General features: G+C 47.7%; 1 protein-coding gene across 2 annotated transcripts; it reads left to right on the top strand.

The window, feature by feature from the left end:
* The first annotated feature begins 1,654 nt into the window (after nucleotides 1–1,654).
* Nucleotides 1,655–16,285, top strand: ENSA (endosulfine alpha). Of its 2 annotated transcripts, none has more exons than XM_033092486.1 (4): nucleotides 1,655–1,856; nucleotides 3,573–3,698; nucleotides 4,983–5,149; nucleotides 14,370–16,285. In XM_033092486.1, the coding sequence occupies exons 1-4, from the start codon at nucleotides 1,800–1,802 to the stop codon at nucleotides 14,476–14,478; spliced, it is 459 nt and encodes a 152-aa protein (XP_032948377.1). In that variant the 5' UTR covers nucleotides 1,655–1,799; the 3' UTR covers nucleotides 14,479–16,285. The 2 variants fall into 2 exon arrangements, with proteins under 2 accessions (XP_032948377.1, XP_032948378.1); XM_033092487.1 differs by lacking the exon at nucleotides 14,370–16,285 and adding an exon at nucleotides 7,759–8,455 and having other exon boundaries at nucleotides 1,657–1,856.
* Nucleotides 16,286–17,751: the final 1,466 nt, after the last annotated feature.

Raw genomic sequence — 17,751 nt, 5'->3', positions numbered from 1 at the left:
TCCCAAAACAACTCCTCTTCTTGAATTTATGGTTTCTCCAATAGTCACCCTGAGGCACATGGCCTCCTCATTGCCTATATTGTCAGTTGTTAATCTAGTGGATTCCACTGCCACAGACTCTCTCAATTAGGTTCACTGTTTTTCTAAACTACCACATTTCTAGTTTAAATCCTAATTATCTCCCACCTAGAGTATTGCAGTGGACTCCTGGGCAGACTGCCCACCTGTCGTCTAGCATCTTTCTGCTTGGAATTCTGAACTATGTTTGTTCATTACCACCAGATTAATCTTCCTAAAGAGCAGTTTTGATCTGCCACTCTCTGACCTAAAAACCTTAAATGTCTCTCATGGTTTATTAAATTATGCACAAGTCCCTTATCCTGGCATTCAAAGGTCTCCATGTCCCAGACTCAGTTCTATTTTTGTAGCCTTCATACTGTGCTAATTTCCTGGAATATCCTTCCTTCCTTCATCTTTACCTGGCAAACTCCTAAGTTCTTTAAAGCTATTTCAAATAAATAAAGGTATTTGAAATAAATACCACTTCCATCACGAAGCCTTTTTTTCATCCTAAACTATGAGCCTTCCTTTGAACCCCGATAGCACTTTATTAACACTTTTATTTTAATGCTTACTGGGATTTTGCCTTGTATGATAATCTGTGTATTCCAGTGTTCCTCAAACTTTCCATTAGAAGTGCACCTAATTATATAGAAAAATAAACAGGTAGCCAAGGCTATCTTGTTACAAAATCTGCCTGGAAAGTTAAAATTTAATCTAAATTTTGCAGTGTTATTAGTATTAGACTAATGTTCGTTGTTTATGTAAAAAGAACATGACTAACACTCCAGGAAAGTGGTTGTATTTAATCTTGAGGATTTAGGGTCCACCTGGCACACTGTGAAAACTCTCCCCCTAAGCCCACTAAACTAAACTTTCTAAGGGCAGAGGCTGCCTTACTATACATGTAACCCCTGTAAAACTAATACAGTACCATCTACAGATGCTCAAGAAATATCGTTGGACTGTGACCCAGGATAGGTTAATTAGTGACAACTATTCACTAGACGTTTCCCATATACCTAGAACTGTGCTGTTTCAAGGAGCTTGGTCCATGGAATGACCATGAACAAGTCTAAAACTATACATAAGAGTTAAACCATGGAACGTAAGCCATTTATGTTTCTCCAGACAACTCAGGTTGGGGACTCAGTCTCTCGGTTCCACACACCAAGATACACACCGGAATCGTGTTGAGTATCACTTTAAAGTCCACTCTGACCTCCAAATAATTTTCAGGAGGTCGATAATTTTCTGCTAACACTGCGCAAAGCTTAATCCTCTCCACCTGAAAATGAAAGATTTACATCTTTTCGCTCGCCAGAAAAGCCTCCTGGGCACCGGGCGGTGGGAGCCAAAGGAAGTCTGATCCCACCAACGGCGCAAAAAATGCCAAAGCTAACAGCACCGCCCCTAACGTCCTCCACGGGCTTCCAATTGGTCTTTGTGTCTCACTCTCTTTCCAAATTGGTGTTTCAGCTTGCCCGTCACCTCCATAGAACCCACCTTTCGCCATCGACTATTGGCTGATCGTTACGTCATTGCCCCATCTACCCCACTCCTATTGGCTCCCATAGGAAGGGGCGGTCGCAACGTCACAGGCTCGGGCCGCCATTTTGACTGAGCAACCCTAGTGACAGGAGCCGAAGGAGCAGCTCAGGTTGTCCCCGTTTCCCCTCCCCCTTCCCTTCTCCGGCTGACTTCCCGGGCCCCCTACACTCCACAGCCCCGGTCCCGCCATGTCCCAGAAACAAGAAGAGGAGAACCCTGCGGAGGAGACCGGCGAGGAGAAGCAGGTGAAATGGTGGGGGTGTGCGGGCGGGCGAGCCGGGGGCGACCGTGATGGGGCGGGAGACGGTCTCCCACAAGTGCGGATTGGTCGCCATGGTCTCAGGCTCTGCAGAGGTTGGCCACTTTTTGCGTCACGCAGGGTGAGCTTCAACACGGCTTGCTGCTTTGGTGCTGGTTAGTTGAGTCCATTGTCAGTCAGTGCCGTAGCCTTCCTGATGGGCCAATAGGCCTACCGCTCAACTCATTGAAGCTGTGCTGTAATTGGCTGAGTTTGGGTGCGGGGTGGGTGTTTGGAAAGACTGGGTGAATGAAAGGGGGCTGGTGGTCCCGGGATGCGTTGTGTGTTATTGGTTATTAGGGGTAAATAAACAACGCATCCACCAGGCTGACTCCGGCAATCTAAATCCTCCGAAAGATACAGGTCTAGATAAAGACGATTAAAAAGGACTGGCATTGGGGGAAGGGAGAAGACTAATAATTATTATGGCTAGCTAAAGGCGGCAACTTTCTCAAGAAACCTATTTTAACGGTTAGGGATGGTCTGTTGCCCACCTTCAATGAGGACCGAACAAGACTGAAGAGGGCTAGAGTTCCATACAGAATAATGGAGGTTAATCCTAGAAAAGACACCGAGCGAGTCGTGACAAGAAAGACGCCACCCTATTCCCTCCTCCCCCAGACTTCCAAGGCAGTGGGACTTAGTTCACCCGCAATTCTGTGATGAAAACACGCCAAATAAACCTCTTCTTGGGATTTGTATTTGACTTACAAGATTTAGTATTGGGCTTGGGGGTTTATGAAATACACCTGGTGTTATATCTGTGCCGGATTTCCAAGAGAAGGGAATGTAATTCCACTAAAAAGAGCCACAGATTGGCTTTAGGTCCATTTAAAAAGTCACTTAAAAAAACAAAAACGGGCAGCAGGGCCCACTAACAGCAAGAGGAGGGTAACAACAGCGAGAGCCCCTGCTGCAAGTCAGTTGAGCTCTTGGCAGGTTCCCCAAACTTCCATCACTTGCCCCACTAGGGAAGGTGTTGACTTTTTGGCAAAAATTGTGGGTAAATACTAGTGACCCTACTGTATCTTAATTTTCCTGAGCTTAAAAATAGTGTCATTTTCATCTCTGTTTATCACCTTCCTACCACGTTTCTGGAAATGCTGAAGCAATGTTGTCCCATTACTAAGGTGGAGATCCTTGGAGAAGGCCCCATAGCTCTAGCCTGCTCCACGGAGAGACTTCTCAGATAACTATCTTAGACTCTGAATAAGAAAGGCACATCTCAGCAGAATCAGCCCGTTTGCTTTCCCATTTGACTTGTACTGCCTGTTAGGGACAGCCTGGGAACTTTTCCTACTCATCATGCATCACCAGAAGCTCTTTTCTCTTTGTCTTTCCTGGCTTCTGTGCTGAGTACACTATGGCTCGCTCTGTGATTGAAGTATTGTGTTTAGTTATTACCTTTAACCCAATTCTCATAGGTCACCGAGGTAGTTCTCTGGGCGTAGTATGAAAAGCACCTGTCTTTTTCTTCTCTCAATACAGTCATCTTGAGCTTTAGGGATTTGAACAAAGGTCTAGCTTTATTTAAGAGTAGGGTGGAGGTAGCGTGTTCACACCTGGGTGAATCGCCAGGAAAGTTGATAGTAAAAAGGTTATCAAATATTAGAAGCAGTGTCTTCTCAGTCTTTAATTTTATTGGCCCATTTGTTCCCTCCAGGACACACAGGAGAAAGAAGGTATTCTCCCTGAGAGAGCCGAGGAGGCAAAGCTAAAGGCCAAATATCCAAGCCTAGGACAAAAGCCTGGAGGTTCCGACTTCCTCATGAAGAGACTCCAGAAAGGGGTACGGGGCACAATCTCTTACCCTCTTACTTTGGAGCCAAAGGGGATGGGACCTGTAGAGGCTCTACTGAATGCTGACCTGGAAGATTGCCATCGGGCAGCAGTGGAGAGGAGTTAGAAACGTGTAAAGAGCAAGGCAAAGTATTGTAAATCTCTGATACGGTACCGGTTATCTTCTGATATCCCGTGTGGGACGTTAAGGCTTAATGTAGGGGCACTGGGGTGTGGGAGCTTGGGGGAAGGAGGGGAGGCTGTTAGAGCCTGGCTTGCTGACTTCCCCAGGCAATTGCCTGTTTGGATGGTGGGAATTTTAGGATTGCACTTTTTAGGATTGGAGCTACATTTGGGGGTGCATCATTTCAGAAGAAGATCAAACCGTGTGTCCTACAGGTTTCCTCAACTGGAAATGAGTAGATTTCTTCAGACTCTTGAAGTGAGCACTAGCCATTTCCTCCCTCAAGAGGCTTGTCTTTCCTGTCCAGAGTGCTTCTCCTCCCCCAGGGAGAATCTGCCTTCATAGCCATCTAGCTCCTGTTCCGGTTTACCAGCCCCTAAAAGTTCCTAAAGCTGACTGAGGGACGATAAGTCATTGAACTTGAGTGTATTCCTCTGTGTGGATGAAACGGAGAGTGATACAGCCCCTACGGACAATCCTAGTTATTGAGGCTTAGTCACAGATGGTGATGTGATGCTGATTTGCAGTTTACCTTGCTGTAGGCGAGGCAGGCGTGGGCAGGCTGTCACAGCCATGGGACATGTGTGGGAGCAGTGGGAGTCAGAGGGAAAGCCCTTTATCTTCATGAACAAGCCCAGTTTCTATTCATGGTCTGGGAGAACAGTTTCCATCTTTGAGGTTGTTGGCTGGAGGTTGATCTCCTGCTGGTTGCTGGGTGGCCCCAGATGACCTTTCTACTTACTGCTTTCTGTTTGCTCAGCACCAAGCCCACTGGAGACTAACAGGGCCTCAGTAAGCCTTTATAAATGAAGTTAGTAATTTTGTTGAATCATCATGTAACGATGAGGCCACAAAGGATGTAGGGGCTATCTCTTAACTCCAAAAATCGGTACTCTAGCTGGGAAACTGCGTGCATACCTGAAAAAGTCAGAACATGTGTGGAGGAGACGTAAATATATGTAACGAATGCGAAGCTATGTATGCATGTGGTGACTCGAGGAAGGCTTGAAAGATCTCAGCACGGAGGAGGGTTTCTGATGGATGTGGGTCTCCTTACTTTCGCGAAGGCCAGCGCGCTTCACTCACCTGCACCTCCCTCTTGTCTCTTAGCAAAAGTACTTTGACTCAGGAGATTACAACATGGCCAAAGCCAAGATGAAGAATAAGCAGCTGCCGAGCGCAGGACCAGACAAGAACCTGGTGACTGGCGATCACATCCCCACCCCACAGGATCTGCCCCAGAGAAAGTCCTCGCTCGTCACCAGCAAGCTTGCGGGGTAACCTGGGCCCCCCTTCTCCTCCCCTTCCTCACCCACTGGACGTTGATATATCATAGGCAGGGATGGCACGGGCACCTAGTGAGACCTTGTCAGCTTGCTAGCCAGAAATGACTGTGATTCTGCGGGGGCTGCTGCGAAGGGGTGTGTGTGGAAGAGGGGCTCTGAGTTTGTGTCTTTGCTTAAATTGAGATTTCCATACCGTCGCTGTAGCCCAGGTAGGGGCCCGGAAGCAGGAGACTAGGATGGAGTCATACTGCAGACTCTTTTCTTCCATACAAGAAACGGGGGCGATGTGTGATTCCTCCGTTTGGAAGAGACTATCCCCACACAGGTCAGGCTAAGCTTCGGGGGACACCACGGCAGGTGTCACGTCCCCAGGCTAACCTGACGTCACTGGGAAAGGTAGATGGAATGAGGTCTGTTTTCTGTGCTTCTAAGTGTTGTGTCCCTCAGGCTGCTCTTGCTTCGTGTTTCCTTTATGGCAGGTTTAGAGAATCCTCCCAAAGAAAAACCGATTTGCTTGCCTAAAACTGCAGTGCCCACTTCACCTCTCTTAGTCTGTGTCTCTTACAGTTTGCCCTGATTGGGAACGTTACTCACACAAAATGGGCGCCTTCTCTCTCTCTCCCAGCACTTGGAGAGTATCGTGGATTAGTGGAAAGAGCACTGGTTTAGGAATCAAGATCCGTGGGTTCGAGTTCCACTCAGTCTCGGCAGACGTGTTGTATAACCTTGGTCAAGTCGTTTAACCTCTCAGGATTTCTTATTTCCTAGTCTGTAAAATAGAGTTGAATATGGAGAAGATTCTGATTTTAAGATCCTTTAACCGCCACCCGAACTCTGCTATTCACTGTAAAACTAGAATTGAGGCAGGCCCATGGGTGAGCCTACAGACGGGAACCATTTGAAGACTAGATGAGTAGAGAGGAAACGGACATTTCGGGGTGTTATAAATTCAGACAAGAGGGCCTCATAAGTATGGTCGTAGGATCAGAGAAAACTTGTAAGAAGCTAACCTGGAAGCCCTGACCCGCTTTCCTGGCCTATCTGGGCCTTCGCTGCTCAAAGGCTGCTCTGGCAGCTGAGCTGTGGCCTGAGGAGGCATGCTTGGTCACGCACACGGAGTCCCACAGTTCAGATGTAATCAGACGCCAGGTGTGTTGTTAGGGAGACGAGAAGAAAAAGGAAGAACTGAGCTGGCCTCTGGGGCAGGTTCTTAGGAAATGATTCACCTGGGAGGCAGGGGGGTGGGAGCGAGAGAGAACACCGAGCCATCCACCTTCCGCGAGCTCAGCAGCCAGCTCCTGTGTGATGAGAAGGAGCGACGCTGATTCACGAACGGGCGGAGGAAAAGGGTTGTGGTGGCCAGTGAACGCAGCTCGCTCCTGTCCACAGAGAGGGTCAGGGTGAGAACTGTCCTCCTCCTGTGCCCTCTCACCTCACAGGTTCTGATAGGCCAGACGTTTGGCCCAAAGCGAATGACTGATGAACTTGCCAATGTGTGTGGGGGAGGGGAGCGTAGCGTGTGTATATGCCTCTCTCCTGGCTAGCCATTCACTTTTCAGGCTTGTCACGCAGATGGGGTAGGAAAGGTTGGTGAGGAAGGAATGGAGAGAGCAGGATCCCTGGGTTCCCTGGCCCCCAGTCCCCTTGACTGTCACTTGTAATTGTATATAATTTTTGTGTTTCTTGCTCCATTTCCTCATGCTGTCTTCCTTAGTCTAAAGTCCATGTGGGGAGGGGAAGATGACAAGCGTCCTTGTATAGGTTCCTCAACTGTCCCAGCCATGTTGTACATAGATATGTCATGTTATTATATATATAAATATATATATAATTTTGTACGTTTTCTTCATCTCCGATCTTCTCGAATTTTGTACTTTTTTCTTTTCTGTCTGAGCCGCTTTCTCTATTGGTTCGTTTGAATCTTCAAAACGGAGGTTACAATGAGTCTGGTTTTAGGAAGGAATAGAAGAAATAGGGAAACCAGAAAACTGTTGGTCCCGCTCTCTCTCCACCTGGTCATCGTCAAGGCTAAGAAACAAAGAAGCAAGCTATATTCTGTATTTACCACGTTTCCACTGCATGAAGTATCTAAGTCCCACAGCCCAGAAGGGTCATTTCCAAGCCCAAATCACCATTGCTTTGATTAAACCTAGATTATTAAATGCACTCAGAACAACAAGTGTGTCATCCAGCCCTGGCCTCACGCAGCTCCCACCTCACTGTGCCCTCGGCCGTCTCTGCTGCTGTATGTGGCTGCGGCCATGCCTGTGAACCCAGCCTGCTCCAAGCCAGCAGGCAGCTTGCTCCCCTGCAAGCCTCCGGTTATTTTGTTCGCATCTAACGAATTGTTTCTCTGTCTTTGTTTCCATGGGTATCTCCAAAAAGGCAGAGAACGTTTTGTTTCATGGATAAGGACTGAAATTTCTCTCTCTCTCTCTCAGTGATTCTCTCTGGATAGGATTGAAAGCCTGTGCCGGGCACAGCCTAATGATTGTTTACGTGTGGACAAGTCATGGGATAGAGGACTGGGATGGAATTTAGGGTTCTTCCCTTATTACTTGACAGTGTTTTTCTTTTTCTTCTTCTGTGTTCGTCCGCAGTGGCCAAGTTGAATGATGCTGCCCGGGGCTCCGCCAGATTCCTGAGACGCTGCCCCCGGGTCCTGTGCTGGCTCCTGCCCCTCCCTGCTTTGGCAGCCAGGGGTCAGGAGGTGGCTCGGGCGGGCGCGGGCTGCAGAGGCGGAAGCCCCTGCCCGTCGGTGTCCCAGCGCATGGAGCCCCTTGGGCTGAAGCACCAAGACCTTGAACCTTTTTGTTTTACCTTTTTTCAAATAACTGTTGGGAGAAGTCTCAGTGAAATCCTGGGGGTGCCGGGTGGGGCGGGGGGGTATTTGAAAGTGTGGGGTGGGAGATTTGGGGGAATATGGATTAGGGTCTGGGAACTGAACAAAACATTCCTGACTGTCCTCCCCCTTAACCATGTGGCTAGTGTGGGGTGGGAGTGAGGGGAGGAAGTGGAAAAACTAAAGATGAGGGGTTCCCATTTAGCTCTGTAGGAAAATGCCGTGTTTGCTTGATGTGGCTGGGGACCCGGTGTCGGAGAAAAGCAGCTGTCCATCTAAATACTACAGAATGCAAACAGCTCCTCTGGTTCTGCAGAGCAAGCTGGGAATGCAATGTTAATTGTTTATTTTTAAAAAAAAAAAAGTCCTTGAAACAGATATGCTGTGGGGAGAAGGGCAGTGAGTGTGGGGAGCCCACAGAGCCCAGGGGACTTTTTCAGTATTTGAAATAAAAAGAAAAAGAAAAAACACACAAAAAACCCAACTCAGAAATACTCTGAAGCAGTTGGTGTATGTTTTTTATTGGGGTTTGGGGAAAGGGAAGAAAAGACTGAAGACTCCAATCGGGAGAAGCTGGTGTGCGGCCCTGAGTATCTAAAGAACAGGGTCCTTTAATAGGGGAGGTGGCTGGCTTCCCCACTTCCATCACTCGAGAGGGAGGCAGCGATGTTGTCATACAGAGCAGGGTTTTTCCTGACTCCGGTCCATCCTTTGGTTCCCGTAGCGAATGGCAGGTTGGGCTCAAAATGAGGGAGGTGAGGATGTTTGATGTAAATGGTTTATTCACAACGGAAAGCGTAGTCCAGCCTCAGCAAAAAAGGAAGCCCTCTCTTCCTTTTCCCTTTGTCTTCCTTCACAAGTCCGCATGTCTGAAGGAGAAATGTGACCTCTAGCAATAAGACAGAGGGAACTCAAGCCTTACTGCGAGTGGCCAGCAGGAGGCAGAGTGACTTCTTTCCTCACTATGTCCAGACCATCCTGGAATCCTGCCACTGAAATTAAAAACGAGTTGTGAATGTATTATATATAATATGCAAAAGAAACGTCACCAGAGGGGAAGCAAAACTCACACCTGCCTGTTCCCCCGCCCCACCAACACTCACACTGGTAAACTGAAACCACTTGCCATGTTGCCCAGGTTTGCTTGGGAGAATGTATCATGGTCTTTTCCCAATGGATTGGCTTCTCAAATGAGTACGCATCAAGGAAGATAAACAAGGGCCAGGAGACAGATGTTCCAGAGAACTCTCCATCTTATTGAGGGGGAGGGGTAACTTCTAAACTGGAGAAGGAAGCTTCTCAGTATCTCACTCATTCTTTCTCCTTAATCAGAAGCTCTCCAAAGACGTTTTTCAACTACTCGGCATGTTGGTGACTTGCTCTCCTGATTTAGCCGGGGGTCTGGATGCCTCCTAAGCATTGGCCTTTCTGAACAGCATAGACGCCGAGGTGGTCTGGAGATCCATTCAAGAAAGGCATTCGCTACCTTTGTGGGGTGTATTGTGTAGCTGGAAGAAACTATGAAAAAGTTCATGTATTTCAAAAAGTATAAACCCGTATTAAAGCTAGGGTACACACACACATACAAATGAGTGGACTTGATTGTGGTGGGGTTAGTGAGCCTTCTCGTCCTTATGCCCTTAAACCAATCCCATGGCTTCTCTGAGCCTGTTTGTCCCTAGTTTGTTTGCCACGTAGTCACAGCTGGGGACTGAGATCTGGGAGACCGAGTGTGGGGCCATTCAATGCAGTCTCCTTTTAATACAGGTAAGGAAGCTGAGGCATGGAAATAAGTGACTCGTAGAGGAACGTACAAGTGACTGGCAAAGCTAGTTACTGAAGAGCTTCAGTAAATATCTAGGCTTTGTGTGATTTTCCCATCATTCCTGGCTTCCTGCTCCTTAGTTTTAAGCTGCAGCTGTAGGAATCCTGGGAGAGCCAAGAAATGTTTGTGGCTGACTTTCTTTCAGTTTTTAAAGCTCGCCAGTCGTTCGTTCCTTCACTCCCCATACTGCAGGGCTAGGCTGCCAGGGCAGAGCGGCTGTGCAGGGCCTTCACGTGGTAGCTCTTCCTGCGGGTCGCTGAGCTAGGTGTTTTCTAAAAATCGTCATCGGTTCTTCCACGCCCCCGACTTGGCTGAGTGACGATTGTGCTGACAGCCTCTCGGCCATCGGATACGCAGGGTTTTCAGGGATGAAGTGGCCGTTGTTACTGCCCAGCAGCATGAATTTTAAGCCGGTGTGGGCCTGGGCATAGAAAATGCGGGCAAAAGAAAAGTAACTCAGAGTTGCCATTGACTTTAATAAATACAGTGAGCCCGCGGCGGTCGTACAGCAGCCCTCGTGTGTGTTGTGTGGCGCCCTCTACCAGGCCTCGACGGAGGTTAACAAGGAAAAGGAGAAGATTTCCCCTGGGGAAGTGAAGACAGGACAGTGGCATACAAATAAAAGCAAATTCATGTAGTTCTGAGCAGAATTTCAAGAACTAAGGGAGAGTAGGAAATGAGTTGTTAGCTGAACTTTCTTAGAAGCTGGTGACTTACTAATAAGGGGAGTGGCTCCCGTGCTTCCACAGAAATATTGTAATTCACAGTAAGTCCTGAATATTCACTCTGCAACTGGACAAATTAGCTGTTCTCGGAAGAGAAGCAATGTAAGGGGCAGTGTACGCCTGGAAGAACGTGAAGCCTCATTGAGACAAACACTTCTACATATAGAATATAATGCATGATAGCAGACGCTTCGTCAGGCAGTGGTGAAAATTCTGAGAAGGGGAAAATCCAGAGGGCTGCAGTCATTAGGGAAGTGTTTAGTGAGGAAATGGAGACTGAATTGGGCCTTGAAAGATGGGTACTATTTAAAAAGTCCAATCGATTATCATTGAGTAAGTTGCCACTATATGCTAGGCACTGCGCTAAAATGTAAGATGTGTGATATGTGGGAGCTTCTTTCAAGGCGATTATACTCTGGTGGAGAAGAAGATGAAACTACCCATGAAGAAGTATTAGTGTTAAACTTGCATTGGGAGAGAGGCCTAGCTACAGAGAGGAATAGGGACACGTAATCAATAATTGCTAAATGTTTTCAGTGTCAAGTCCCATGCTGAGGGTTTAATTTACATCATCTCATTTAATTACAACAATTCTGTGAAGTAGGTTGTCTTTCCGTTGCCATTATATAAATGAGAAAACTAAAAACAGTAACTTGCCCAAGTCTCACAGCTTCTGTGAGTGAAGATGGGGGTCAGGAACGGTTTCGTTTCAATGGAGTAAGTTCTGAAGGATGAACAGGATTTCTCTGGAAGGGAAAGGGACAGGGGCATTTTGGTAGAGGGACCAACACTTGGAGAAGGATGAGAACCTGTGGTATTAGGTTGGTGTAAAAGTCATTGCAGTTTTTGCAATTATTTTTAACCTTTTTAAACCGCAATGACTTTTGCACCAACCTAATATTTCTGCAGTAGCAATAGTCCTGGGCAGTGGCTGGAGAACAGGCCAGGAAGGGACAGGAGCCAGGTCAGAGGGTAGGGCATGCAGCAGGCCCAGAGCCACGGAGGGATTACAAGAGGAGGCCGGCCAGATGTGTGTTTTCAGATAAGTCACTGTCAAATCATGTGGAGAAGGGACTTCAAGGTGATGGAGGTAGTGATGGACTGACTGGTTCTGGTGGCAAGCTGCCTGGTATCCAATCCTGTTTTGATACATTTTTGATAACTCAGGACAAGTTTCTTAAACTCCCTTTGCTTTCATTTACTTATTTGTAAAATAGGAATGATTGGTACCTACCACAAAGGGTGGGCTGTGATGGTGAGACAATGAAGCAGGTAAAGCCCTTACTTCGGAGGCTACAACAGCACCTAAAGTATGGTTCCTGCCCTCAAGGAGCTTACGGACTATAGGGGACCTAATAAAGGTAGGTAGACAGACAATTAGAATATAGGGATTTGGGGCTCAGATGGGGATCAGCACAAAATGCTCTGGCAGAGCGTGTGCAATCACCTAATTCAGGAGGTGGGGGAACAAGTCAGGGAAATCCTTTTCACAGAAATAGCTTCTAAACTGAAATCTGATGGAGTAGTAGGACTTAGTCAGGTTAAAACGGTTAGGCTGAGAAAAGGGGTCTTCCAGGGGGAAGGAACGGAAAAGGGTCTTCAGAGGTGTTCCATTCTGGAAACTTGAAATAACTGAGTAGCTGCAGCATAGCATGCAAGGGACGAGGCCAGAGATGGGTGGAGGGAAGCAAGAGCCAGATCACAAAGCCCTTTGGACTTCATCCTGGAGGCAATGAGAGATGTTTTTCTAACGATGCTGACCAAGGGAATGACATTGGCTCTTTAGCATAATCTTTCTGACTGCTGTGTGCGGAAGAGATTGGAGAGGGTAAAGTTGGTTTTAGAAGTGCCGTTAATGGGATGGGAAAGTTGAGAAGCGATATGGCTAGTGTGAAGAGGAAGATGATCGTCCAATTTTGTGGCATTATAAGTTGGAAATAACAAGGAAACCCCTAGGTGGACAATTCTGTACTGTACTCCATGTAGTAAATTCTTACCACGGGCCAGTAGAGTTATGAGGGAGACGATTACGTTGCCTACAGCACCAGAGGTTAGGTCTGAGTAGGAACTGAGGAATGACGATGGGGATGAAGAAGAGTGGGCAGATTCAAGAGACAGCTGGAAAGTACCATCAACAGAACTTGTCGTGGGATATGGGATTTGGGAAGAGACAGGACGCGAATAGGTTTCCGTGTAAGTGATGATTCTGTAACCCAGATTGAGAAGGCACCTGAAAGAACGTGTTTAGCAAGGAAGATAATGAGTTCTGTTTGGCAGAAGGGTTGATTTGAGGTGCCTGTAGGACACCCAGGAGTAGATGACCAGTGAGTTATTGGTTTATGAGTCTAGAGGTTGGAGAAGAAGTCCAGATAATAGATTGTGTGGACTTCAAGATAATCTAGTGAAGCCACGGAAGTGAAAGCATATAGAGCAGAAAGATTGGCGCGCTGTCCCTATGAAGGCTAACCTCTGAAGGGAATAGAGACAACAGAATAGGAGAATTGGAAGAGGGGATGCGAGGGCAGAGCTTGATGGAGCAACTGCATCAGTCAATAGTAGAAAATGCTGTTGGAGATGAAATGAAGTGAGAAATGAGACTGTGTCACCCGGATGATAAAAAGTGCCCAAAGAGGCTTTTTGTTGTTGTTTTCTACATGGGCGGCTGGGTCTGAGTGTCCTCTCACTGCTGTGGTGGCTTTTGCTTTCTTATTTTTCCTGACTAAATGCTCCTTTTAGCGGACTAGCAAAAAAAAAAAAAAAGGATGCCCAAAGTATTCAGGAAGGAAATGTGCCAACATAGTGGATAAGTTTATTTGTCAGGATTATGGCTTAGGGGGTGTGTGTGTCTACTTTCTGTGCTTTTCAAGATTTTGACAGTGAGCATGTACTTTTCTCAAATTATTCCTATTAACTGCTAGGACTACATCAGCAAGCATTTATTCTTGACCTAGGACCAGCTACCTACCTCATGGCCCAACCCAGGAGTGACATCAAATTGATACTTGTGCCGGAATATTTATGTTTTTCACTGGAGGTAAAACTCTCGTGGTAGAAATTCCAACATCAGAAGATCTGTGGGGGATTTTTTTGGCAAAGGCAACTTAACTGTTGCTGGAATCACCCCCATGTGCATACTCCTTCCTCAAAGATACAAAGGAAAGCCCTGGCATCTTTCAATGACCATGAGTCCTGGTTAGAGATTAAGCTCAAGGTCGGAAGCCTTTTGTGACCAGGAACATGAGTCACCCTCAGACTTTCCTCCGTTGCGTTCTGAGTCATATCCTTTTCCATTGAGCCAAACTAGTATGAGAAACACCCCAAAGTACAGAATTTGGGAACGAAAGGGACATTAGATTTCATTGAGGTCATTGTACTCACTTTACAAATGGTGAATGTGAAACTGAGACCAAGAGATACTTTCTGCCCCATTAGTTACACAGCCTCTGTCAGTCAGGCAGCTTTTCCTGTACCCAGGGCCCTCTTCTCCAAAAGCTGATTTCACAGTGAATTTCGGACTCTGGCTTAGATTTATTTTTGTTAGAAGTAAACAAACTAAATAAACGCTTGGGTTGGAAGTTTGGGATGGAACTCCGGGCCCCAGGGAGCAAGCTGGCATCTGTGGTTCCCCTCTTCAAGTACTTTGACCTGTCACTGGGACTCCTGCAATGGAGCAGGGAAGGGACTCATATGGGACCAGCGTCTTCAAACTTGGGGTCTCAGCCCTGGGACTGTGGACGTTTTGGACCAGAGACTCCTTTGCTGTGAGGGCTGTCCTGGTATTTTAGGATGTTAGCAGCATCTCTGTCCTCTACCCACTAGATGCTCAGTCAGGAACCATCAGAAGTCCCCAGAACGGGGAGAAGCGTCGCCGCCGCTGCCACCACCCACCGTCACCTCCTCAGTCATGCCGAAGCACGAGTCACCGTAGACATGACCTGTGAAGGCTGTGCTCTAGTGCGGTCACTCGGGTCCTCAACAAGCTGGGAGGAGTTCAGTTTGAGATCGACCTGCCAGCAAGAAGGTTTCCATCGAGTCTGAGTACAGCGTGGATACTCTGCTGGAGACCCTGAGGAAAACAGGGAAGACCGTTACCATCTCGGCCCCAGCTAGTGAGGGCCTGGGCCCCCAGCCTGCAGGATGGACCAAAGTGGGCAGGACCCCCATCCTTCCCTGCTTTCCAGACAGATCTGGAACCTGGCAATCCTGCTCAACAATGGGAGTTCTGCGGAGACCCTCACTTGCCCTGCTGCTCCCTAGCTTCCCTGCAATAAGTCGAGCTGCTTTTGTTGGAAAAAAAAAAAAAAAAGAAAGAAAGTCCCCAGACGTTGCCAAATGTCCCCGGGAGTCCCTGGTTGAGAACCCAGTGTGCTGATTTCTCAGTTCACTTTGCGGGCTCTCGTAGCTCAGGCCTGGGCCCATTTAATCCTCGCAGCAGTGCCCACCCTTCCTCCTGCACCCTGGTGCCTGCCTTCTGTCCCTCACCTTCCCTCTGGGGCCACCACGCCTACATCAGAGGGGATCCTCTGACCTCTCTCTACCCGAAAGTGGCACCTGGGGGTGAAATGGAGAAGCAGAAGGTTTCTATCCTTCACCTCTTGCACCAAGGGGATCCCCGGACTGATAGGAATTTACATAATTGGTTAAAATAAGCCAGCATGTATGCAGGCTAAGCTCTTAACTGTGACTGCTGTGCATCGAGGGGCGAGCAGGGCCTGAAGCCCCTTTGCTACCTGGTGGGCTCAGTGGGATAGATGAGGAATCTGTCTTTTCTGCATAGTTTCCCCTTGACTCAGCTGTGCCACTTCCCTTCTCCAGCCCTCACTCATCCTCACCAGTGCCTACCCATATTTAGACACTGCAAGCCTGTGTTGTCTTAGAAGACAGAAACCAGATGGTTGCTATGGAGATTTATTCACACACACACATACACACACACACGCACACACACCCATGGCCCAGGCTGAGTGGTAGGAGTGTCCCAGCACTTCTTGCTGGGACATGCATTTTTCTTCCTCTTCATTTGCTACTACCCCACCTTTTCTATTCTCCCCACATTTCCTTGCTTCTCATTCCTGCTCCCCGATGCCACTACCCATTGACCAGTACTGTCCTTAAATATCTCCTCTGAATGCTTTCAGAGCTTCCAGAATGCTCTCGGGAAGTCACAGCTTAAGAACAGAATAACATTTGTGAGCTTTCATCAGTCATAACATGTCACTTCATCTGTACTATGAGGATAATTATAATACAAACGTCATATGGCTTTTGTTAAATTAGATATATGTAAAGAAACTTGTGTCATGGCTGGCAGAATAGGTGCTCCATAAATGGAATTTGTTCTTTATAATAAAATCCTGCTCTGGCACCTGAGAAACCAGCCACGAGGGCCTTTGGAAACCTCTGCTTGTGCTTCCTCTCTGACAGAAGGAAAACGCCGAGTGTCCCTGTCCTGTGGAGTGATGGAGGGCAGAACTGGGGGAGGGACGGTTGCTTTGCATTTTGTCTTTGTTGTACTCAGCTAGAAAGCTGTTTTATTTTGAGGGGGCAGGGATCTGGGCACATGATCTCTTTCTTTCTGCAATTTGAAGTGAAAGCCACAGGGAAGAGAAGGCACAAGACAAAATCTCCTTGCCTGGCTGAAATGGAAGAGTACAGAGGAAGCAGAATGCCCTCTGGGCCCTGGGCTCCAGCTGCCCTCCTCCTGTGCAGGCGGAGGAGACTGGCTGTGTTGTGTAGAGAAGACCCGGCTCTGTTCCTACTGTAGATTCTGTGCATGACCTCTGTTGCATTTGGGGGGCAGGAAAATAAACAAAAAGCATTGGTATTTTCTAATCCCAGATAGAGGGCAGGTAGTTCCACCCCTGGGAATAGGTAAGATTTCTCTTCATCACCTTGAACTTAGTGTAGAGCTATGATCCTGCAAGCGGTCTCAGCTCCTCCCAACACCACTGAGGAAACAGAAGAAAATACTATGCACCTTACATTTTTACCTCTGTTCTGTCTCACTGAATAGATATCACTATCCTATTTTTTTACACGTAAAAACAAAAACAGATTTGAGTGAAAACAGACTGAAAGATAAATACTATACTGAGAATTGTGCTTCATTGCGGGGGAGTTAGGGGAAGTGGTAATCAAAGGACATTTAATCTCATCTGAAATGTTTTGCTTTTTTATAAGAGCATACCTATGCATTAATTGTGTAATTCAACATTAAATTCTGAATTACAAGGTAAGACTATTTTGCAGAATTTTAGTGAGGCTCAGAAAAGGTAATTTATCTAAGGTCACTTGGTAATTGACAGGTTCTGGAGTCCATGGCTGCCCCACCAAACACATGACCTGTGTACAACCTCATGGAGAACTGGGTTTGGAGCCAAGAGGGAGGGTGTCTGGGCAGTAGAGTCGTTACAGTGTCGCCTAGGCGTTGGCTTCGCTTTTTTATCACTAAAGGGAGGTGTGGCCAGATTATGGTAGAGCTGACTATGCTATGACTCGGCCAGTGAAGTGTGACTAACTCACATACATGGACTCTAGGGAGGCAATGGGAAAGGAGGGTAAAGCAAGATTGATAATGGGAGATACTACATTTTACACGTAAGATTTTAAATTAGATAGTTCAGCTGGGGTACCAACATATGATAGATATGAAATTCCAAAGGAGACATCAGGCAGAAATTGAAAAGAAATGACCAAGGACCAGTTCTACGATTCTGTTTCAAGAGTAGGAGATTGGGTTTACACAGGAGATTTCTGTGGAGAAAGCTACTCCCCATGGCCATCACGAGCCGGATCCAATTTCAAGGAGAGGGGGGAGTACCGCCCACTCCTCAAGGGAAGTCGCCATTACTTTGGGCCAAATACAGCTCGTGTCTCCCACCTGCTCCCGGCTTCAGGCTTCCCCCCCCCCCCCCCCCCCCCCCCCCCCCCCCCCCCCCACCCCCCCCCCCCCCCCCCCCCCCCCCCCCCCCCCCCCCCCCCCCCCCCCCCCCCCCCCCCCCCCCCCCCCCCCCCCCCCCCCCCCCCCCCCCCCCCCCCCCCCCCCCCCCCCCGTCCCACCTTGGGCTCCATGGACAGGGATCTCAAGAGAGTGTTCCACACGCTTTGCTCACTTTATCTTTTGTTCTTTGCTCCCAGCTACCTCACACTCCCCAGTTCTAGATCAATCTAACCTTTAGTTTACTTGTTCATTTAAGAAAGA

Source organism: Rhinolophus ferrumequinum, chromosome 22, assembly GCF_004115265.2.
Source record: "Rhinolophus ferrumequinum isolate MPI-CBG mRhiFer1 chromosome 22, mRhiFer1_v1.p, whole genome shotgun sequence".
Lineage (NCBI taxonomy): Eukaryota > Metazoa > Chordata > Mammalia > Chiroptera > Rhinolophidae > Rhinolophus > Rhinolophus ferrumequinum.
The sequence above is the reverse complement of the archived record's forward strand: the minus strand, read 5'-3'. Positions and strand labels throughout refer to the sequence as shown.